The following is a 13,377-nucleotide window of genomic DNA, read 5'->3' on the forward strand; positions in this document are numbered from 1 at the left end:
GAGTGAGGAAAAGGGAGCAAGAGAGCAAGAGAAAGAGGGGGAGAGAGAGAGAGAGAGAGAGAGAGAGAGAGAGAGAGAGAGAGAGAATGAAAATGGAAAAATCTTTAGAAACTGATCGCGATCTTAAATCTTGGAAGTACAACAAATGCCTAATCCAAAGGTTCAAAAACTACCCACCTGAAGCTCAGGTTAATGAGCTCACAGACATTACAGAGAGAGAGAAGAATGAGAACAAGGAAAACCAAAATCTACAGGAAAAATTCCTCCAAAATACACCAAGACCTCTTACTGTCAATTCTATACATACAGGGTTAAGCAATTTTCATATATGTAAGGTTAAGTATAGTTCAGCTGTAGAGTGACAACCAGACTGTACAAGGCCAGCACCAAAGTGGGAAAGTGACATCTGCGTCTACATGCCTGTTATTTTCTTGTCTTCATTCCCTAAAAAACACTCTATATCAACTATTACACAGCATTTCCTTTTTGTTAGTTATAGTAACTAATTCATCAGTCATTCAAAGTACACACAATAGAGACTAAATACTGGGTCATTTAATAAGACAGATGGGCAGTCACAGATGCTTGGTATTCAGAAGCCAAGTCCCAATTAATTATTATCCTCATAAAATAACCAAAATAAATGTGGGCATAAAAACGTGTATGGAGTAAGACATCCAGAAAAATCAAGAACAAGTAAAATTACTCAAGATAGTGCCATTGACTTGGTCTAAATGAACTTCCAATAGCTTTATTTTATACAGAAGGAACATGATCCAGAGATGACTGAGTGACACGGATTTTAAAAAAGTAAAATTGGCTATCTCATGGGCAAGTCTAAGTGAATTCTTTTAATAAAAATGTAAGATGAATAATACAAACTAAACTCTTGCTTTTAAAATTTCGTAAGGTAGAGACGAACTAGACCCTCAAACAAAGGAGGCAAGGGAGCTTGGCCTGAGGCACACCACTTTCAGGTCTCTATCCCACTCAATTGTCTTTGAAGATGCTGATGAGCATTAGCACCCATGACAACACATTTCAACTGCAGTGAAGACAAGAGTAGTATGCCATAAAGTTTCCTAATTGGTTTTGGGTGATTTTGAACAGATAAATTCAATAAAAACAACCCAGATCAACTACATAAAAGGCAGAGCAAGAAAGTAAGAGACATAAATCATTTGCTGGAAAAAGAAAAAAAAATAACAACACAAAATTAAGTAGTAGAAGTAGACACAGGGGAAAAAGAGCTGTCAGATTGTATTTTTTAAAGTAAGCATTTTTATAAGACATAAATTTTAAAAATGCAGACCAGAAAGTTAAAACTGTAGAAAAAAATATCCATCAAGTGAAAATAACTATATTCTAATATGTAGATATAAATGACTTATGCTTGTTAAAAAATCAGTAGGATTCTTTGGAACTGAAGCAGAAAGTAATGTATCTATGATTATTATTAAGAGTTTAAGATGTATTTCTAATTAAAAGTATAGTCGGATAAGAAGAGATTTTTCATGCTAATATAGTAATCTCTGTTTTATTTTAATTTACTGAGGCAGGCTCTCACTAGGAAGCCTCAAACTTGCCGTGGCCTCCTGGATCCCCAGTGCTGAGTCACCATGTCCGGCTTTGCTATACTCTATAAGAATTTCTAGGGCATTGGTGGCCTTATCATGCCTGACCTCATATTAAACTTTCTTCTGTGAACTTGGAGTAACAGCACCCTCAGAAACCATTTACTTTAAATGACGGGATGTCAGATACTAAATGCCTGCATATAATGACACATTTTTAACATCTCATTTCCGGGACAAGATATTTTACCTTGAATTAAGGTGATGTTTTTCAGTGTCTGTGAGTGTTCCCAGTCCTTCAGCCTGAGGTCGTTGGTGATGTTGTTCAATACTTTCACTTCCTCTTTTACTTCCTGTTCCACGTGCGCTTGTTCTTCTTTCACAGACTGGACTTCTGCTGATACTTTGTACACACGTTCCTCCAATTTACTGATGTCCTAAAAACACAGCGCCACAACGTTTGTTACAAACAGTTAGGGATCATGTACATGCGTAGGATATTTAAGATGTGATTTTTGAAAAGCAGAGAGCCTTAGGGGAATGTTATAGAATGAGAATAAGAAAATGAGTATACATGTTAACTTTCAGTCACCTGATATAATTGTCATCCCTGAAATCTTCTGCCTCTGATTGGTAAACTAGTCCTAGTCCTGAACACTTCTACCCTCCATACAATCTAATGTAGGCCTAGAAAATGGTTTTGGTCTCTGAGACTTGCTGCCGAATAAACTCGCCCCTTTCTAGTTCTTTCTGATTTCTGACTGGTTGATTCATCAACACAGCTGTTCTGACTCAAATGCCTCTCCAAGCTGATTGAATCAGTCTGGCTTCTCTCTCTTGGCATCTCCTGAATTGCTCTGCTTGGCCTTATACTAACTATGGAAATGTGCTCTAATCTACAGGTTCCTTCTTATTCTCTGGCTCATTCTGTCTTCACTTGTGTCTAGCTTATACTCTCTGAAGCCTGTCTCTGTATAACTGCCCTGGTAAAACGACCTCTTTCCATCCCTGCGACCCACAGCCCTTCTCTCTGCACTGTCCTCTTAAGTAGCTTCCCTTTCCTCTCTCTTCTCAGAGTTGGGCAGATCCTATTTTGAAAATATTTCTCTGATTCATCACTTTCCTGCCCCTCAACTGGACATCACTTTCAACCATGACTGAACCATTCCTTCTACAAATAACTTTACTTTCATTGCTTGGGATTAAAGATGTATGCTAACGGCTGAGCATACAACACAATAGAAAACATTTTGTGTTTGGTCTGTTTTGTTTTTGTTTTATTTTGTTTTGTTTCTATAAACAACAAAACTTCTGGGTACACAGTGTGCTCAATTGTCCTGAAACAAATGGGTCCTCAAAATTCCAGTTCTCTGGCTAAAAAATAAGACTCCTAGTGAAAACAAGCAAAATCAGTTAGTAGGCAATACATCTAAGATTGCTTCTATCCCCAAATACACAAATGGCAAATTCCAAAAATTAAAAATAACATCTTGTCATAGGGGTTTTAATTTATCTAAAATGGCATTTCTTTCCTGTGTATTTGTGGTGAAATATTCTTAGTGTGTGAAATTGTTTTATGATAACAACTGAAGTTTAACGTCGTTCTTAGTGATAATGATTGGAAGAGTTTCAGATTCAGTACAATGTCCAACTCGCATTTTAATACTTTACCCTCAAACACTATTGCCTCTGATTTTGATTCCTTCTTATTTTTTATCAATAATAAATACACTATATATAGATAATTGCATCCATAAAAATACATACATAGAGTGCATGCAGCTTCTTTCCTTTTTTTTTTCTTTTTCATATTTCTTTGACATAGAGCATCACAGACCTCTTGGCTTTAAGTCTGTTATTTAGCTAAGGATAAATCATCAGCTCCTGATTCTCTTCCCCTACTTTCTCAGTGCTGAAATTTCTGATATGTGCTACCATTCATCATTCATATAGAATATAGGTGAACAAGAGAGAAGACTGTCTCTCTTCCAAATTCATATTTGGTATATTCTTGACAGACAGTCTGATGATGTTCCTTAAGATATCCCTGCTTCTTAGAAAGCATTTACCGATTTGGCCTTGAAATTAAATTTGCTTATTTCTTTATTGGGATAAAGATTGCAAGAAGAAGACCAACAGAAATAGAGTACTTGCCTATCATGTGGAGAGGCCTTGAATATGATCCTCCTATCACTATGATGGGAAAATTTAAAGGCAAATAAAAGAACTTCAGCGAAGTCAGTTAAAACCTCATTTGCTTTTCTGGGCAATTCAGTGCATATTCACTCACATACCAACATTGACTTCATTTCTAAATTTCGGTGACCAGTTGTCTTTAAAACACATGCAATACAGCTTTGAAATTTGTTGTGTACATGTACCTTCTTTTGTGATTACCCCAAATTAAAAGTATAGTCTATACAAACAAACCCCCAAACACTTCTCAGGTCTTCAAACATAGTCTTAATGTCTACTAGCTACCATACTTTACCTGTGTGGCATTCTGTCATTTCTGCTGGAACTAGCACATTACCAAATCAAATGAGGGTTGTTCCTCCATCTTATTCTTCACTCCTCATTCTACTTCCATGGACCTCTGGCTCTGCTTCCATACAAAATAAGAGTCTTCTTTCTCCTTCATTCCCTCCAACTTAAAGTCTACATTTGCTGCTGATATCTCATCTTTGTATTTCTATTCTATTCTATTCTATTCTATTCTATTCTATTCTATTCTATTCTGTTCTGTTCTGTTCTGTTCTGTTCTGTTCTGTTCTGTTCTGTTCTGTTCTGTTCTTCTCTGCTCTGCTCTGCTCTGCTCTGCTCTACTTTATTCTATTCTTTTATTTATACCCTTCACCCCCCATAGGTGCTTCTTTAAGTACCATTTTAACCACCTAAATCTTTCACATGAATACTTGATAACCCGATTATATGTTATTTGCTTAGATACTTTATGAAAAATTTTGGAACTACGGCAATTCAAAATTTTTGTATATTACATGAAAGTGAAGCAGAATATCTGAACTCTTTAAGATGAAGTTACCCATGATGATGTCATTGTCTTGTGATAACCTTAAGAGAGTAACAAATAAAAGTTCAAATCTTTGGAACAACTAAGCTTACAAGTTAAAAATATGCAACACTTTCTCTTTTGTTAGTCTATGCTTAGTCAAAAACAATAGATTTTCATTAGGTAGAATAGAATTAGGAGTTTATGCATTTAGGAGGATGTTTGATGTGTGTATGATGTATGTGTGTATGAACATGATATGTATATGTGTTTATATATTCATCTGTGGTGGTACATATCTGCCTCATTGCACATGGGGAGAGTAATTGTCTTCCATCTTGTTTGATATCTGATCTCTTGCAGATAGACAATTTGTGAGTTTCTGAAGACTATTGTGTCTCCATTTTTCTATCACACCCAGAGCTGGATTGGGATAACAGATATAAGCCATTTTATCTGAACTTATGTGGATTCTGGAAAGTCATACAACCCCCAGTCCTCATACTTGTCCATCAATGTTGATTCACTGATCCATCTCTCTAGTCCTGACTTCAGATTTTAAAAGATCATGCATGTTATGGTTATTAGCCACCTAATAACTTTTAGCTATGGAAATCATAGTTATTGGAGGAAAATCTACAGCCACTAACCTCTAAACTAACATAATCACTAACAATAATCTATAAAGTCCTTATATGAGTTGTAATGTCCTTATACCCTCAGATATAAATAGTCTTCACCTCTTATCAAGGAAACTTCTTTTTGCAACAGAACCTACAACAAATCAAAATGCAAGGTTGAGGATTACAGTTCCAAAGGATATATCTACAAAAAACTCCTGTGCCTGAAGATTAGGGAACATTGAGGAAGGGAATAAAGATCACAAGAGCAATTATCAAGGTGTTTGCTTTGAGGTTATGTTTCTGAGAAATATCAAAAGCTATGCACATAGAGTCTGACCAACATTACTACTCAAATGTGGGCTGAATATGGATGACAACAGTGAATGGGCCAAACTAGACAGAGAAAAGCATACCAGGGTTCACGCCTATAGAAAGAATAGTAACTGAGGAAATCTGGGAGCAGGAAAGATAGTCTTCCCAAGGGAAGAACACACTAATTGGTGGTCCAATGCTAAATAATCAGTCTGAGAACATGCATACAGCTGGTATTATAAAGACCAAGAGAAGCCATGTTATTTTTAGGAGCACAAATGTACATACATCTCCATGGAATTTAGTTCCAGAACACAGCCATGCCACTGCATTCTGAAGGCTTACCTCCTGTTGCTTTGCTGTAGATTCGCGGACTCTGAAGTTGAGTGTTTCTGTATGGAGCTGAACATCAAGCAGTGTCATATTCAGACTCTGCAAGGACTTGGAGATTGCATCCAGTGAATTCCCATGTTCCTGGACTGACGAAATCAAGGAATTTAACTGCAGAAGAATATCATTAAGTCTCTGGTCGTTTGCCATGCTGAAATTCTGGAAGCTTTCCGGGTCTTTAAGGTCAGCTTTTGAGTTTGAAATGCTTTGGATTCTCTCCTCCATGTCCTTCATGTGTTCCATGATAATTGTAAATCTCATTTCCACTTTACTGGTGTTTTCTTTTTCCACAGGACTTTGAGATGCATCACTTGTGTTAAGTGAACAAACTAAGCAGTTCTTCATTTCCCAATTCACAAACTGAGCTGAATATTTGAATAAAAATAAATCAAATTTTAGCCTATATCATTTGTGCTTATCATCCCTATGTCTTTGAATTCCACCCACTGAAGGATGTTGAATGCTAGCTTAAATCAAGCATTTAGTTTTCATTGATTAGACTCAGTATATTATTACAAATCACATAGTCACCTCTATGATTTTTATGTTAGAAATTATTCCAGTATAGATCAGCCTTTCGGATTGCTGATTGTTAGTCCTAATGACAATTCTTTGTCAATTAGAGAAAATTCTACAGACTGAAATGTACTGCACCTGAGTCATGGACTACTTACAGTTACTAGAAAAGAGTTCACGTTAAACAACCCTTCTGAAATTATCCTGTTGGACATATTTATATTAAAATGACAATTACAGAATAATCCGAAGACCAATGCCATATACAGGATTAGTAAACTGTTGGTTTATCACTGAAGATACCAGAAAACTGGTCACTTTAGTTAAGCAGGTTAATTTTCCTAAGAAAAAATTGGGAAGACACATTTGTTCTCTTTAAAAATGCATTGTTCTCACTCATGAAAGGATATAGGTACAGAGACAAAATTTAGAGCTAAGATGAAAGGATGGACTATCCAGAGACTAACCCATCCGGGAATCCATCCCATCATCAGCCACCAAACCCAGATACTAATGCACATGCCNGCAAGATTCTGCTGAAGGGGCCTGATATAGCAGCCTCTTTTGAGGCTATGCCAGTGCCTGGCAAACACAGAAGTGGATGCTCACAGTCAGCTATTGGATGGAACACAGGGTCCCCAATGGAGGAGCTAGAGAAAGTACCCAAGGAGCTGTAGGGGGCTGCAACNCTGTAGGTGNAACAACAATATGAACTAACCAGTACCCCCTGAGCTTGTGTCTCTAGCTGCATATGTAGCAGAAGATGGTCTAATCGGCCATCATTGGGAAGAGAGGCCCCTTGGTCTTGCAAACTTTATATGACCCAGCACAAGGGAAGGCCTGGGCCAAGTAGTGGGAGTGGGTGGGTAGGGGAGCAGGGGCGGGGGAGTATAGGGAACTTTCGGGATAGCATTTGAAATGTAAATAAAGAAAATAATAATAAAAAATGCATTGTTCTCATTACAATATTTTCTCCTGTTGTAAAATATTTAATCATAGCAGCAAGTATGAAAAATAATTTACCATATGTATTATCAGTCTGAACTAAATTCCAATGTTTGTACATTTATCAAATCATACTTGTTTCCATTATTATTATTATTATTATTATTATTATTATTATTATTATTTTAATTGGTTTGTGAGACAGAGCTTCAGCGTGCAGCTCAGCTTGGCCTTGATGATGTTATACAGCCCACTCTAACCTCAGACTCATGATGCTTCTGTGTAGCCTTCCCAGTCTCAGAATCATAGAATCTGGAAACTCTTAATTTAGTGTCATATTATAAGCACTTTTTAATTTTAATTTAATAATCTTATTTAAAAATATTTGGCAAGTACATTCTATCCAGGATAGACCTGCCAGATTTCCTTAGCAATTCTCCACATTACGTGTGTTTCTACTTTGAGTAACACATTCAATGTTTTTGAAAAGCAGTCTCGTGATAAATCACATCTTCAAAAATAACCACTCTGTTCCATGAAATTTAGGGACTATAATGAGCTGCTGAAAAATGTTTGCAAATGGCTATATGTTCTCTATCTGAGCTAATTATATTTTCAGAATGGTATAGAATGAAATAAATACATAAATAAGGAAAGCAAAAACATCACATGTAAAGATAAAATTACATATACTGTAATTATATATGATGAAGTAAACACTAAAATATTTTACCACTATTCTATAATAACATATATTTGATGAAACTCAACAGATTATAGCTATGTATATATTTTTTTCTGTATGCTCCTTTTACACCTTTATATCCTTAGTTTGATGCATAATGTTTTTCACATTTGACAATATGGAACAGGAAAAGTACATCTTCACACAGGTAAAATATTTAAACATAAAGCCATATATGAATCTCCTGAATTTCTTCGTTGCGACCAGTATTACAGAGATCTGAAGAATTAAATAAGACAACAAAAATGTCAACTTAGTACTATCAGTGAATTTGTGTTTTCACTGGAACAGTGTGGTTCTGGAAGCTTCCTCTAGGCCTCACTTGTCACTTTGTTCTTGATATTTTTCTACCCTGTCCTTGCTAGATTCCTTGAACCATGTAAAAATGTTTTCAGTTTCAACAGTAGTTGAGGCTGAATTGAATAAATATTTAGACCTTATTGCAGGCAGCTAGCATCGATAAAATTCTATTGATTACATACATAAAGGAATATCTTATAGGATTCATGTAGCCACCACCCACAGGGAAAGAAATATCTGCTAATTAATTACTATTTATATTAACAATAAATGTTATGTTTTCTATTAAAATACATTATATACATTATACATCTGTGCTTATTCTTCTGTGATATAGCTTACTGAATTTAGTAATGTATTAATGGCAAAATTTCGATGTGATCTATAACAGGAGCACAATTATTGTATGTCAGTCATTCTGTATATCTTAACCCATCAATATATTGGAACTATAAGTATGTTTACTTGCCACAGATCACGATGTTTACTAAATTCAGAATGGGAAGCAAGTTTTTATGCAGTCATCAATTTGGTGTTTTATTTATTGAGCATCTATGGTGTGAAACATCACTTGAATAGCTGATAAAAAAAACAAAAACAAAAAACAAAAAACCTCATCCCTCATCCAGGAAACTTCCCTTTGGAACAGACAGACTACTATAGAAGATTACAATTACTCAAAATCCATAATTATAGAGACTGGGTCCCAAGGAGTACATCTAAAAAACAGTCTCACACCTAAGGCTCAGGGAACATCACAGAGGAGAAGGCATATCACAACTGTAAAAGCCAGAAGATCAGAGAATTTCATAAAATGATGTCTCCTAGTAACATCAGAAAATCTATCTAAATAGTCTCACCTACATGACCTCCCAAACATGGACTGAAGACACTAAGTAAATAAGCAAATTAAACAAATAAGCAAAATTTAAAAGGAAAGATTACTTCTTGTTAATAGAGCTGGATAAAGAATGTCACAAGAACAGCAATAGCAAACATACCACAGTGCACAGGAAATATCTCAAGAGGCCTCAACTCCATTCAAACAACCAGTCAATGGAGAAATACTGGGATGAGACGTGCCTATTCCCAGGAAAGAACACAACAATGGACTGTCCACTGCCCAATGGTTAGCTCTGAAAACATGAGTGCAAGTAGCTTTACATGGACTCACTGGCTATATTTGGGAATATATACTTATATAGAAACACACATATGTATTTGAGAACAACTGATGGAAAAAGAGGCCACATATTTGAAGGAGAAGCAGGATGAGTATATGGGAAGATTAGGAAGTAGGAAAAGGAAAGGAGAAATGTGATGAAATTACAATTTCAAAAATAAACAAAACGGACTGGAAAGGGAGGTTTGGGCTTTAATAATAAGAAAGTTAAATGAATAGTACTTTTAAAACTGTTTCAAAATCATGACAAACATTGCTTCATTTAACCATCAGTTAAGACACTAAATATTTGAGCAAAATGGCCTGGCTTAACATTTTATTAGTGGCAATGGGTGAACTACTAATGTTTATGCTTCTATTTTACCATATGTGTAAATGGAACATTAGTACTATTATTAACAGCAAATAAATGTATAAAAATTATGCAAACCATTTTCTAAGATTAAGAAGTATTTGATGTTTCAGGATTGATGTGTCATCTGTCTACATTTTGATATTGATTAATTGTATTACAATTATTTAACTATATAGTGTAAATGTATTAATTAATTAAAAATTAATAAAGTATATAAATACATTAGCATATGTGTAATATAAAAATATTCCTTACTCAACTGAGTTATATTTATAAAAACAGTAATTTGTATTTTATTTTATTAGACCTATGCCACATCTGCTTCACTATATGATTTTACTTTGAAAACAATATTTATTTCATATAGTAAAATAAATATTTCTTCAGCATAGATAGAAGAGAATGGATTTTGCAAAAGGCTATATGAACTAGAATTTTAATTTGACAAGGTAGAACTGAGTTGACAATAAAGACATTTTATTCATTTTTAAAAATATAATATTCCTTGTATCCTTCATACATGAAACTAATTTAACTTTCTTTACAAATGGCTAACTCAAGTCCTGGATCATTTAGCTTCATAGGGCTTACTGGGGATGCATATATGAACCATAGAATCCAAACTGCAGCAATAACCAGTTAACTGTGGAAGGCTTAGTGAGAAGGCTACAAACACTCATATATTTAAACTTTTGTTTCCACAGTTAGTATGCCTGTTGAAGAGGATTAGGAAGTTGGACCTTGTAGGAGAGGTATGTCAATAGAGGTGGGAGTTGAAGTTTCATAAGACTAAAGTCATTCAAGGTAGCTCTCTCTTCCTCATGATTGTGTCTCGAGATGTGAGCTCTCTGACCCATACCTCCCTTGCTCTTCACCATGATGGTCATGGACACTAATCCACCAATGGACATAGAAAAGTGAACAGCAAAATGTCCACAAGACCTAAACCTTGTACAAGGAGCTATCTGCAACTAAAAAAGCTGGGAATAGGAGAGGTGATCTTTCCCAGGGAAGAACACACAAACTGCTTTTCTAATGTCAAAAAACAATGCTGAAAAGATTCATACAAATAAGATTATTCAGTTTGAACTGGCACTATTGCTATTATATGCATATATTACATGTGTGATATATGTGTATATATGTACATATATACATATAATATGTATATATACATAAGCATATATATATTACATATATATAATAACAATAGTAAAAACAAGGCCATTAATTTGAAAGAGAGTAGGGAGGGTATGTAACAGGGTTTGGAGGAAGAAAACAGAAGGGAAAATGCTGTAACATGTGCAATTATATTTTAATCTCAAAAATAAATTTAAAAAGAATATCAGAGTCTATATTTTTAAAAGTTCACATTTTTTCATCTTTTTCTGGAGAGATGACATTCTGTAATGTCTTTATTTTATACTGAAAGAAGGCAAATTTTTATGTCCTATGCAAATACCTGGGGAGCTAGTGATATTTGATTCTACATATCATGTTTGCTCTTTCATGTTAGTAATATCTTTTCCCATTCAACATTTATATTATTTTGAGAAAAGATATTTTGTATTTCAGTAATAATTTACACACATCAGTTCTATAACATACCTTCTTATCCTGGCCCAGTCTTATATGCTATTATCTGTCAGGAATACTTCACATTCTTTGAGAAAGGTATCATATAATGTGTACCATAAGAATAATAAAACAAGTTTTCACATACTAGCTACTTTAAATTGAAAGCTTTATGTTCATTTTACTTCAGTTACCAATTCACATGTTGTATCATAACTTTCTGCAGCCTACATTTGTAATCGTGTGATATCATGTCTGTATATGTAATACATTTTAGCTCTCTTTGAAAGACATTGTTATCTGATACTAAGAGTTATAAATGCATTAACAATTACCTGTTGTGAGTACACGATAGTCACAATTAGCTCTACTTAAAATTCTGGTGAATTTGAAACTATTATTAGTTTATAAGATTGGAACATTCTATTTCCTATCTGTCTTAAGAGGTACCTATTATAATTTTAGGAAACAGAAAACAACAGATCAATTTCTGGCAATCCCAGAGCAAATGTTTGACTTGGTAATATTTTGTTATAGCCCAAGAACTTTGAACTTGATTACAAGCCTGGATACTATTCATACTTCTGTTTTGCTTGATCATGACCTATCAAAGTCCTTGAGGTAGGTTCTGTACACTGTGGTTTGCGTAAAAGAGATGAAATATACCCAAATTCTAACTGGTGTATATTTGTTGACACCATGCAAGGTCACATCATTCAACTATGTATTTGACACTGTAGATATGTAAACATGGACAACATCCTTGCTTATGGGGAAATGAGGAATCTATGCTGTTAGAAACCGTCCACTCCCTTTATTCAGTTGCTGTCATTTGAGCACTGTTTGCTTTGTTTGCAGTGCTTGGATTTTTCTTTTAGTTGTTTTTAATGGCTAAAATGGGAGCTTTTCTAAAAGAAATATTTTCTTGGTTGACATTATGAAAATTCTATTTCCATGGATTTTTTCTGGACAATCATGTTTTATTATCATAACCAAATTACACAGAGAGACAGTACACAAGAGAGGTTAAGATGCGAAAGTCATAGATAGAAACGCATGCTCCATTACCAAGGAGTTTCAGTCTTTTGGTGTGGATAATGAAGATAATTATAGTGTCTGCTGAAAGGGTAATTGTAAAGATGTATTAAGAGAATATGCCGAAAGTTTATAGCCTGGTGCTCAGGCATAGTAAATGATGCAAAATGATAAAACAATAGCTGCTTTTACAATTGTTGTTAATTTCCTTAGCTTTTCTTCCTGAGTAGAATTTTTAATGTGTCTTTGAGATAATCTCTCAAGTTTCCCTTAACAAAGGAACTTTGGTTTTATATTTAGACACGTTTTCTTACGTAGATTAGTAGATATATTGATGACATTTTCCCAAGCCTTTCTCTTGATGAGCATATAGCAAATGTAGTGTGTGTGTGTGTGTGTGTGTGTGTGTGTGTGTGTGTGTGTGCTTTTATGGGGAGAGGGAAGTATAGAGAAAAAAAGAATGGCAAGACCAGGGAATTTAAGTATCAATTAAAATTCAACAGGTCTGTGGTCTGTTTTGGGTAAGTAGCTCAGTTGATAGAATAGTTTGCTAGCATTCAGGTTTCCATGAGTTCAATTTTAGCCCCATGTAAACTGAATCAGCTGATGCTCTAAACTTAGCACTTAGAGGTAGGGGCAGGACGAATAGATATTCACAGTCATTCTTAGCTGCAATTAGAAGCCAGCCTGGGCAAAGGGAAAAACATATCCATAACAACAATAACAACCCCCCAAAACAAAAACAAAAAAAACAACAACAACAACAAAAAAAAACAAGCAAGCAAGCAAACAAAAAGCGTTCATTTGAAACTGT

The 13,377-nt window shown here is 34.8% G+C and overlaps 1 protein-coding gene across 2 annotated transcripts in view; it reads right to left on the reverse strand.

Moving 5' to 3' along the window:
- Msr1 (macrophage scavenger receptor 1) overlaps nucleotides 1-13,377 on the reverse strand; it is a 65,155-nt gene that overhangs the window by 39,722 nt on the left and 12,056 nt on the right. For both annotated transcript variants that reach the window (XM_021219456.2, XM_021219457.2), the window contains exons 4-5: nucleotides 5,865-6,274; nucleotides 1,825-2,011 (exon numbers count right to left, since the gene is read on the reverse strand). In XM_021219456.2, the coding sequence (XP_021075115.2) occupies nucleotides 1,825-2,011; nucleotides 5,865-6,274 (597 nt within the window). The remainder of the gene's footprint in view (nucleotides 1-1,824; nucleotides 2,012-5,864; nucleotides 6,275-13,377) is intronic.

This window comes from Mus pahari, chromosome 19 (assembly GCF_900095145.1).
Source record: "Mus pahari chromosome 19, PAHARI_EIJ_v1.1, whole genome shotgun sequence".
NCBI lineage: Eukaryota > Metazoa > Chordata > Mammalia > Rodentia > Muridae > Mus > Mus pahari.